Source organism: Plodia interpunctella, chromosome 19 (genome assembly GCF_027563975.2).
Source record: "Plodia interpunctella isolate USDA-ARS_2022_Savannah chromosome 19, ilPloInte3.2, whole genome shotgun sequence".
In the NCBI taxonomy this organism is placed as follows: Eukaryota; Metazoa; Arthropoda; class Insecta; order Lepidoptera; family Pyralidae; genus Plodia; species Plodia interpunctella.
In genome coordinates this window covers 6300679-6312581 of record NC_071312.1, presented here as the reverse complement: position 1 = coordinate 6312581, position 11903 = coordinate 6300679, and the positions used below count along the sequence as shown (strand labels likewise).

The window sequence follows — 11903 nt, the reverse complement described above, 5'->3', positions numbered from 1 at the left end:
TAGGATAGCGAATAGCAGTTTACCAACTTTGCTCATATAAAAACATGAAAATGTAAGTACTAAAAGGAATATTATGTGGGTACACTTGAAGGGTCAGGGTGGGGTATTATGTAATCTGTGGTCAGGTTTAATATATTTTATTCATTTTCGTGGTCATAAGTATCATTGCATTTGTCACATCGCGGAAATCCCTCTAGACAATGCAAAGCGAGTTGACCTCAAAGAGGACAAAATAATAAAGCATAAATTAATGTGAATAAATCCAACTACGTATGTATTGTAATGACAACGATAGTATGCTACCTAGTTTGTTTTTATTTATTTATAAAATCAAGTTTGTACAGACGCACTATCTCCATACAATCAACTTGTTTAATTATTACTTGATCATACCACACCTAAAATAAAGTACCTAAAAAATGTATGTTAACTTAAACTGGTTGAACGGCAGGTGGACAACAGATAATGTGGGGAAACCCAGCCTGCATAGATCGCTGTAAAGTGGATGCGTTACGTTGGTACTATATAGTTGATATCTACTTATATTACTATAGTTTTACGATAGTAACATTAAATCTATACTTCTATACTATATTCGATATTTAGAAATATAAATAAATAAATATATTAGGACAAACCACACAGATTGAGCTAGCCCCAAAGTAAGTTCGAGACTTGTGTTATGGGATAACTCAACGATACTATATTTTATATCAAATACATTTATAGATAAACATCCAAGACCCGGATCAATCAGAAAAAAATCATTTTCCATCATGACCCGACCGAGGATCGAACCCAGGACCTCTCGGTTCAGTGGGAAGAACTTTACCACTGCGCCACCGAGGTTGTCTGTAAATGGGAGTCTCTATGTCTATCACGCTTTCACCATATAGATAGAAAATAGATAAATAAATAGATCCACTAGATCAGCCTTATGAGCATAAGATTGCATCGATTTCTAGTGAAAAAAGATTGGAATATCAAAGTTATTAATTCAATATACCTATATGTATAGAGGTAATATTAAGGATTTTGTAAATAAGTATATTATTGAGCACGATATTTATAGACATTGTTTAGACTTTACCTATATCTATATCGTAGTTTTAGAACGAGTTGAAAGCGAATCGACTCGCCATTTGGTTTTATTAATTGGGCGCTAAATTAATTGGGTTAAAAAAATTAAAGATCAGAAAGTGCGATATTGGAAATACCCACTTACTCGAAAGCGCTGTGCATTTCGAATCGATGTGCATTCTTATAACGCAGTGTGGACCACATCAAACGACGTTAGCTTCTCCATCGTACATGTTAAAGCTCAAATTTGCCTTGACACCATACGCTGGCACGTCATACAATGTACCAAAATTTAATGGCGATTTTAGGTTTTCACAATCTCTTTTGGATTTATTTTTTAAGTATAGGGAGTTAGGTACATATTGTATTTTCACAATTAAAGTAGGTATAGGTACGTTATATCTTTTTTGCATTTTGATAGGTACATATTATATATACCTACTTATGTAATAATCTTGATTTATTTGTAGTTTAGTAAATAAGAAATTTTGTAATTTTTACTTGCTGGTATTAATAGGTGATTTATGCTCTCGGTGAAGAAAATATTGTAACGAAATGTATTATTTATTTCATTATTTATCAACTATTATGTGAAATGCAGAAGGCAATGGTCGGCTACGAACATCATCGAGCGTACTGAGTAAAATTATACTTATTATTAAATTTTTAATATAGATTTTTTCATATTTTTTATCTACATAATGAACACGAGCGTAGACTATGTCATGTGAGAAATACAGAATATAAAAATATAGGTAGGTATCTCATTATTTATTGAACGACTTATTTTTTTTTATTTCCTTTCACGTATTACCATTACATTATTTAGCTCACATTTGACGTAGGATATTTTTTTTTTTAAAGGTCTTCGTAGTGGCTCTACTTTCTCAGTATTAAGGTAAGTAATTTCATAAGTTTCTATATATTTTTAAGTTGTTGGTATTTAATTTAAAAGCGCGGCTGCCCGGATTTGTTCTTTGTCTGTGTTTCTGAGCACCATAGGTACATGATTCACCATTTCTATCACTAAAATTGTTAACTACGTAGAAGGAAAATCATTAATTATCATATAACACTCTGATGTAGCACGATTGTCGTGATAAGCCACATGTATCGGGAAAATAAACGGAATAACCAATAAGTCAACAGGACAAAATAAAAACTACTTATACCTAATTTAGTACTTTATCATTTGAATCATGAATAGGGTTGGGATTGTTAGAAATTGAGGTGTGATTCTCTCTCTCTCATCTGAGCGTTTTATCAATTTCTTCCTCAGCCACTGAGTATCGGAGTTTAGGGTCCGATTTCCTACATTTTCGTCTCCACTTCGCACGGTCGTCGGCATCCCTAGTTGTCAGAACATTGACACCCATTCATCCTTCAAATTGTGGTGTGATTGTGTAGCTGTACCTAACTGATTAGATCGCAGATCGTACCCATCGCGATAAAGTACATATTTACCGAAAGATATCTGTATATGTAGGTATACATATATGTAGGTATGTGTGAACTGGTGCAACTGAACAAACACCTTGGCTTACATGACCCATTTTTAACCCCCAACGCAAAAAGAGGGGTGTTATAAGTTTGACTACTAAGTGTGTCTGTGTGTCTGTGTACGTGGGACCGTAGCTTATCAACGGGTTAACCGAATTGAATACGGTTTTTTTTTTTATTTGATAGCAAATTTTTATGTGGTGGTTCTTAGATATGTTTAATCCAAATCGGTTCAGCCGTTCAAAAGTTGTAGCGACATGAATATTGAAAGTTGGGGCCTTTTTAATTTGTCTAACAAATAAATTTGTCGTTGGTGTCGTTGGCAAAGAAAAACTCAAATCTCTCTTGGGCGTTTAAAGCATTATTAGGTAACTATTGAATCGATATGTAACATGATGAGCCAACAGTCGACAGAAAAGAAAAGCAAAAATCAATCGGCAGGCACCCATTTTATCTAATTTTGAATTTTTGATTTGCCAGTCAAGCGCCGCCGACATAAAAATAAAATACATTTATAATTCAAATCATACATTAGGTAAAATAAATTAAAAAAAAAAAACAAACAAATATGAATTAAGCAGCAGTAATTATATTTAAAAAATAAAAACCTTATTCTTTAAATTTCTGAAGTGGTTTTCGCTTTCGCGGCAATCACATAATAATTAATACAAACATGGCGACTCGCGAGAATGCTTGAAGTTTGTTTGCTCTAAAAATAATGACGAAGTATGCTTCCTGCAGACGTTTGGTTTGCCCCAATGCGTAGGTACTTTTGACCCTATTTATGTCCTTGACGTCAAAAAATTCGAAATAGCTTTAAGAAAATACAGTTTTCGAATAGAGACGTCACCTCCTCGCTATACTAGTATTCAAACACTTCGCGTATTCCCGTTTTTCTTTTTGTTGATCTATGGTTGCTTTCAGGGCTGTGAAGCCGCAAAGCCTGAGTTCAGCTTATAATAAACCTTAAAATGTCGAAGATTCAACTATTAATTTTACAACCTGACTGACGTCAACCCTCCTTGGGAATGCTATTATTGCCTATCATCAGATGACCTTAAGCCCATTTTCGGCACCGAATGTGCAGCGTGAACCCATGTGAAGATGTGTTTACAACCGATTATCGGCTTTGACGCATCTTTATTTTTTACCCCTAATTATGCGACGTGAACTCATCTTTGATAATAAGACAGAAACAGCATGTCGATTGACGAGGCCTATGTCAAAATTGTATAACTTATAATCAAGAATTATATAACTATACATATAGATATATACCCGTAAAGATGGTTATTATATATTATTTTTCAGAAAAGTGTTGAGGACATTACAAGAAAAGAAAAAGTTAATTTAATTTAAAAACCTTTATTGCTCAGGTTACAATTACCAAATAAAACAACCCAAAAATAAAATCTTTTCCCTACGGAATACACAGGTTAAACCTATTTGTGATATCAATAAACACAAGGTACACGAAATGGCAAGTCAATATTTAAAGCCCATTAATATTGCATGTGTTACAATGACAGCATCCCATTTTTAATAATGTCTATTATCTGCACATCAACCTACCGAAATACATTGCAAACTCGACGCTATCACGGTGACATAGAGGTCATTTTAACGTACGCTAAAATATATTATTTCTCGAATTTGGTATAAACATTTATATACAATTTAGTGAAAACTCTTTACTTTCATATAGGTATTAAAATTTTCATATTAAAAATAGGACATCGTCAATTTTTTTAACCAAAAACTCAAAAACAACATATTTTAGTATTATTTAATTTTAAAAAAGGACTAACAAACACAAAAAGTCGGTAATATAAAACCATTACATGGAAACGTTGGCGTGGACCATAAGAAAACAATATAACAAAAAAAATACATCAATTTAAAAAAAATTAAACCAACAAAAAGTCGTATTTAAAACAAATATAACATTAATGGACTACAAATACATTCAAATTAAATAAATGGAGATTCTACAATTTTATGTACATTTTTACAATTTCTTTATTTACATGTATTAATATTATATTTACTACAGCACCAGTGCAATTTTCAGTACAACAATATATTTTAATACTTTCTTAATAACAATTATCTAAATTAGAATAAAATAATATTTTGTGCTTTGACAATAATACTGGAATAATGCATCGAATTTATTGAATTAATGAATTTTATTTTAAAACATTGCCATTTTTTCACGAGTAAATAACAATTACATATAAAAAATAAATCTAACTTTGTAATCTAAAAATATTCGTGAAAAGTGCCACATTAATCGCCAAATATTCCTAACGAATAACCCTATTTCAAATTTAAAAAAAAAATCAGTTTATAAGGAAACATAAAACTTATTAAAATAAAAAAGTGAATGAGTAAAGCTAAAAAATGTTTTGTCACCATCGCACTTTGACATTGACAGAATTAGACAAAACATACTTCAGCTTGAAGTACAGTCAACAGCACATCAAGTTACCCTGCATGAACCTGCGAACGAATGAACGGTAATAACTGCGAGTTTGCAATTTATTTGGGTAGGTTGATGTGTTCATGGCTGTACATATGCTTTAACAATTTTATGAGGAAAAAGTTGTAAATATTTTTATGCGATCACTTTAAAAAGCACTTCATTTTGATATCCCACACGATTATATTGGTCAAAATGTTAGTTTTCAGCTTGCAATTTATGGAGTATACAATCGGCTTTTTATTTTAAAGTGAATATTTCAATAAAACTATGTCAAGATTGTTTACCTTTCTTTAAATACTTAAACGGAATGTAGTAATAATGATCATTGAATAGTATAGATAGACAATCATCATACCACATACATACCGAGCCAACTAGAATATTCAGCGGTTATACTCGTCTCTTTCTTTTGTAAGATTTCACAGATTGCTAAAAAGAGACAAAATACCAATCGATGGCCTCCGTAAGCTCAATATATATAGCATTATTTTCAACTAATAACTGTGTTTGAGTGCGATTTTAAAGTATTGAATAGATATCGGAGGGTTCGTAAAAGAAATTCTAAACATGGCCTAATAAACGGGTCCCCTAAATCTAAGAATATATGAATACTAGATATATATATATATATATATATATATATATATTTGCTATATTTATGTTATTTTAAAGCTGTATTTTCACGATTTGCTATTTCTCTGTATGTAGCCATCTGGTGAGCTCGTCAATAAAACTGTGAGCACCCAGAAGTGTAGACCAATCTATAATGGAAAGTTATTTGTAAATATCTGATACAAGATAAAAAATAATCATAATTAATTAGTGATTAATAAGTTATATATTTAATTAGCGGCCCGTCCCGGCTTCGCTTGGGTAAAAACATAATAAATAAATACGTCTAAACATTCCTCAGGAATCATACTATCCATGGGTGAAAATCGCTTGAAAATCCGTGCATTAATTTTTAAGTTTATCGCTGACAGACAGACAGATGAGGCAGATGACTTTTTACAATACGAATAAGGATTGTATGCTAGGTCCGTGGTACCGGAGGCACGCAAATCTTAGGATTTTTTTGTACTCTACTACGTTCAGTTAAAAATGTTTTATTACTTATTTTGTTTAGCTATCCAGTGCTGCAATATTGCTATTGTTTTAAAAATGTCTCTCAGACTCACCATATACACCAAGATGAACAGGCTAAACACTGGGTACCTCTTCAGGGCCACTCCCATCCTGAGGGACAGCTTGGAGAGGGCGGAGGGGGGGCGGGTACGTCTGTACTCCGTGTCTTGCACGTTGACCACGCTCTGCTTGTTTTGTTGTACTTCTGCCTTGTATTTAGACTGTGACAAGCAAGAATATCATAGATTTTCGGAGTATTTATAATCCACTATATAACAGCGATTTACTCGAGTGAATTTTCCACGGGAACATTTACTTTTCCGAGATGAAAGGTACTATGTCTTGCTCCGTACTTCAAACTACATTACTTTGTGGCCTAGGATCTAGATTGTAGGCGAATGTTAGAATTGATGTCAAACGGCTGTCAGCCGGTCGTAAAATCACAGCCGATTCTCGAAAATTACAAGATTTATTTCTTACGTCCACCCCGAGCTTCACAGCTTCAACACCTCGAATGTGACCGGGAGAATGTGAGAGGATACACAACATATTAAAAAATTACCTGTAGTTTATCTAACTGAATCTTGAGCATATTATTATCAGCCAGGAGCGAGTCGATCTTCTCTTGTTTCTGCACGAGCGTGTTCGTCAGGTAGTGAATCTTGTCGTTGTCTATGGTCTCCTGCATGACGTCATAGTCGCCCACATTGAGGGCGCTAGGAGCTGTGGTCGGGACAGAGACGGACTCTCTTAGTTGAATTATCTCGTTCTCTTTCTCGCGTAACGCTGTTCGAAGGTTGGCTATCGTCTGGCCCGTCTCGATTTGGATGGATTTTAACTCCTGCGAATAAATATATTGCTTTAATTAATTAATATAAAACTTATAAGTTGTTTCAGTATCGTTATTTCGAAAGTTCTACCTGTTATAAAGAAACAATAAGAAACCAAATAACCTCAACAGACTTATATCTCGATTATAAATGTATCGATTCACTCGATTGTAAAAGTTTCTTTCTCCATAGCGATCGATACACTGCGTCTCAATCCTGTTTCTAAAAATCCTTTCGTCCATCTCAACATACCTGCCAGCATACCATCTCAGCAGACTTATATCTCGATTATAAATGTATCGATTCATTCGATTATAAAACTTTCTTTCCCCGTAGCGATCGCTACTCTGCGTCTAAATCCTATTTCTAAAAATCCTTTCGTCCATCTCAGCATACCTGCCAGCCAGCATACTCAGCAGACTTACTCGTATATCTCAATCGATTATGTGTATCGATTCACTCGATTATAAAACTTACTTTCCCCATAGCGATGCACTGCGTCTCTGTCCTATTTCTGGCAGCTCGTTCGTCTCTCAATGCCTCCCTCAATGCAGACACGACCCTCTCAGCAGAATTGTGTCTCGATTCTAACTGATCGATGTGTTGTTTCATATTGTCGCATTCGTTACGCACTCGGAGTATCGATTCTGACAATACCTCCCTTTCTTCTCTGTAAAGTCACGATTTGTTATGTTGTAGTATTAATTGAAAATATGAATTTTAGGATACCGTCAGTTTTCACTGACTAATATGCAGCAAAATAAATTTTAAATTTAAGACAATGTGAGGTTTTCTTATAAAAAATTAAAAAAATATATTTCTAGTACAAACATCAAATTTTTCACCATAAAATTAATTTATTATCGGAAACTAGAAAAAATCTGGACCAAACAAATTATGCTACACTAGATAATAGTTTTATACACACACACATACAATTTACTAAAAAAGTGGCTACCAAAATCCTTATCATAAATTGTAACTACAATTTGTATGATAGAAAACTATAATTCTATATAATAAATTTCTTTATCCAGGGTAACATAAATCTTCTGTGGTAAATTCTAGTTTTTGCTATAAATGTCATTAAACCGATAATAATGTGCTGATGGTGCTAGTGAGCCTAGAGCACCTTCTAAGTTTGGGAGTTCCAATCGAATCGACATTTTTATTTATTTATCAGATACAGGTTATCACTTAATGACTAAAATGTTTTATTAAAATTGAGTTTAAGAGTTCTCACATAAGTACGTACATACCTACACACATGAACTTTATCAACTTAACATTACAGTTCTTTTTAGTTTGGCATGCAAAAAATAAAGGGCGGCTATTAACTCGAAACTGTTTATGACACTCTTATTACAAAGATTTGTACAAGTATTATGTACATATTTCAAATCAACGTATGTACCGACCACACAAATTCATATTTACATCAGAAAATCAGGTGAAAGCCATATTGCAGTGGAAGGCATACATTACAGAATACAATACTGCATTTACAGCATCTTTTACGGCCGGCCGGTTTGCAAAATTCCACGTAAGTGAAATAAAAAAATATATATATATTTTATCAATGTTGTAACTGTCGTAATTTTATGTAATATTTGTTGGCGAGACCGAACGGAACGTGGCATACATAGAACGTTAACATACATAATCGTTTTAAATTTACATACTAAAATATCTGCAGGGTTTTTTATAGGTCTATAAAATAATAATAGCGGCCCATAATATGTAAGGATTATTATAAACCACCACTTATTCAGTTTAATAAAATTAATAGGCCTCAAAGATGATTTAGTCCCGCTTGCATGTGTACGGGATAAACACGGGGCAAACACAATCATAGGTTTGTAATTGTTAAACAATAGGTATATGTTCGGCTCGTGCGCAATTGATTAGCATATCTGATGATTACAATACTTGGTGGTGATCACCATTGAAAACTTTCAACAATCAATTAGAACATTCATTTTAGTGAACAGTAGCGCCCGGCAACACACCGGACCAGACAAGTTTGTTACTAGTTATTACTATATCTTACCAGTTATTACCAGACTAGTTATTACCAGATCAGACAAGTGAGGCTAACAAAACTTACTTCAAACTTTCCAACTGCTCAATCAAAACCTTTGTATCCTCAGTCAAATTCAATCCTTCTTGCAAAGACTTTATCTCACTATCCTTAGCATAAAGCATACTCTTGACTCTTAGTTTATAAGTCTCCCAGTCTTTCTCCAGTCGGAGACACTCGGCTTTGGACCTCTCAAGGTCATTCTCAAGGTCAGAGATAGTAGCTTGAGCGTGGCGAAGGTCATTCTCAACTTTTGTTTGAGATTGATCTCTTTCATGGTTCTTTTCTGTGAGTCGCTTGATTCTGGAAATTGATTTGAAATTGAATTGAGTTTTTTCAAACTAATAATAAATCTATACTATATACTATTATTATATAATAACTATTGATTGCTAGACGATTTTTTCTTTTTTTTTTTCAAAAAAAGGAGATTTTCCATATTCCTATTTTAAATCTATATAAAAAATAAAAATCAAGTTGCGGTTGTTGTTATTTAAAAAACATTTTTAAATCGTCACAAAAGTTAGTGGCTAGATACAACATACATATATAATAAATACATAAAAATAATTAAAAAGCCTGATGTTTCTTAACAGTACAGTTTTGATGCAATTTTTTTTTAAATTTCTTAACTTACTTATCCTCCAACTCATTATTCCTATCATCCAGTAGCTTCACTTCTTTTTCCAGTCGGGCATTCTGGTCCTTAAGCTTGGTCACCTCTGTTATGGTAACATCTTGGATCTTAAGCTTGAGCTGAGCCAATTGGGAACTTAAGTTCTCTTTCTCTGCACACAATTGATGTTTAACTATCTGCACATCCGCTAATCTGCTGCTTGTATCCTTTTGTTCTAAAAACAATGTTGCTATTATGTTTTAAACTAACATTTTGTTTTTCTGTTAGAAAATCGATACTAATATCATAGATGCAAAAGCCTGAAATTTGGTATGCATATAGTTAAAAAACCACAGTTCAAATATGGCTACTTTTTTTGCCAAATGACTATAATGGGTGTTGAAAGTTTGTATGAATAATATCATGCCTGTTTCACTTTCGCAGATAAATACACGCGGAGGAAGCCGCGAGCAAATGCTGGTCTAACATTAAATTAATAGTTCAAACAAATAACACAAATAAATTACAGGCCTTAATGGGACCACCCCATATCCTCTTGTGCATGACTTACGAAGCAACTATAGAGTAGCCTTGGGAGGTAACAGTGAATAATAACATTCCCAAGGAGGGTTGACATCAGCAAATTTCAAAATCACAGCCAAATTTTAATTTACAGAATTATTTTTTACTTGAACCTTGGCTTCGATGTGCCACAGCACTAAATTCTACACAGAATATGCAAGGAGAGAGACAGAGAGAGATGCTATAGTTGTTAATTTTAATCTAAATCTCTTAATTTACATCTAAATACTAGGTCTACAATTTCAGTATGAGTCACAACAGTCAAATATACTTAAAATAAATATACTTAGCACTTTATGAGTCAAATATTTATTTATACATTTTATAAAGAAAACCGTCTTTATTTTTCTTTCTTTATAAAAAAAAAATATAATTGCTCTTAATTAGGCATATCAAATCAAAGCAGCTATGTTATCAAACTTATCAAATGTTATCATATCATAACATGTAATCACAAACACCAGAATAATCTAAATCACATCTAATAACTACCTGTGATACCATTTACTACACTATTACCATCCTCAGCCTTGCGCAGTTTCTCAAGCAGTTCTGAAACTTCTCTGTTCATTACATTGAGTTCATTTTTCAACATTGCATTTTCAACTTCCAAATTTTGCATCCTATATGTGAAGCTCTCTGTATTTATCAGGTCTAAATCCTCTGGTAAACTAGAATGGTATCCTGAAATTATTTAATGTTCAAGTGTTATTGCTAAAACCAATGCCAGATCTCCTAAAGAGATTTGATTACGGGATTAAGGTACACAATTAACAAAAATCTGGTGATTCAATTAAAAATTTTAAATGATAAAAACTTACTCCTTTGCCTCAAACCATAAGTATCATCTACATCAGAACCCTTAATATCCCCTACCAAGGTCTTAGGGCAATGGTTGAGAGTATAATGTTGCACTCTTCTAGTCGGTAATTTCTTTTTAAAAGGCTTTTCTTTCAACTCCGGAGTTTCTTTTGTTGTTGAATGAGTTGGCTGAAATGGCAGTGAAGGTTTCCTTGGTGGCATATATATGGACCTAGTTTCCGAGGCTGCTGTATATTTTTTTGGAGGAACTCTAGGAGGTGGACTAGGGTTCTTTTTCCAAATTGGTTCGGTGTTAGAGATGCCATCGATTTTTTTCACTTTTACTGGGTTGTGGTTTCGCAATGCCGCACCAGTTGACTCGTCTAAACTTGTGAGTATATTCTCTGCTTTCCCGGCAAGATCGGCAAACCAGTCCATTTTCGATTAATGTCAGTTTCCTTAAAAACGGTAGATATACTAATTTTACTAGCTATTTAAATCTTGGGATAATTGATATATGAAAACATAAAAATATAAAGTTACACACGAGTTAATAACTTACCAATCAATAACATAGTAAATTTTATATCAGTGGATTTTTACATACGTTTATCTAAAACTAAACTTTACTTCGCATTTTTGTTGTGATGGCGATTGGCGATTTTGATTTGACTTGACAATTAAATTGACACGTAAACAACGTTATAGATAAAAAATATTTCTTCGAAACAATCAAACAGCTGATTAACAGTTGGCAATACAGAAGTTTACTTTTTCATTAATAAACTTCATAGAAAACCATCG

The 11903-nt window shown here is 33.2% G+C and overlaps 1 protein-coding gene across 2 annotated transcripts; it reads right to left on the bottom strand.

The window, feature by feature from the left end:
• Positions 1 to 3929: 3929 nt before the first annotated feature.
• On the bottom strand, positions 3930 to 11817 carry Golgin84 (Golgin-84). 2 transcript variants are annotated; one of them, XM_053759298.1, is made up of 9 exons: positions 11662 to 11817; positions 11120 to 11557; positions 10791 to 10982; positions 9738 to 9951; positions 9128 to 9403; positions 7498 to 7690; positions 6753 to 7031; positions 6244 to 6411; positions 3930 to 5826 (listed from the first exon to the last, which is right to left on the bottom strand). In XM_053759298.1, the coding sequence occupies exons 2-9, from the start codon at positions 11535 to 11537 to the stop codon at positions 5746 to 5748; spliced, it is 1821 nt and encodes a 606-aa protein (XP_053615273.1). In that variant the 5' UTR covers positions 11538 to 11557; positions 11662 to 11817; the 3' UTR covers positions 3930 to 5745. The 2 variants fall into 2 exon arrangements, with proteins under 2 accessions (XP_053615273.1, XP_053615274.1); XM_053759299.1 differs by having other exon boundaries at positions 10818 to 10982.
• Positions 11818 to 11903: the final 86 nt, after the last annotated feature.

Excerpts from the sequence above, each read along its gene's own strand:
- Golgin84 (XM_053759298.1), bottom strand. The coding sequence starts at position 11,537 with ATGGACTGGTTTGCCGATCTTGCCGGGAAAGCAGAGAATATACTCACA. Across the intron at positions 6,412-6,752 it reads TTCAGTTAGATAAACTACAG|TCTAAATACAAGGCAGAAGT; the intron begins GTAATTTTTTAA and ends TGCTTGTCACAG. Across the intron at positions 5,827-6,243 it reads TGTTCATCTTGGTGTATATG|ATTGGTCTACACTTCTGGGT; the intron begins GTGAGTCTGAGA and ends TTTCCATTATAG.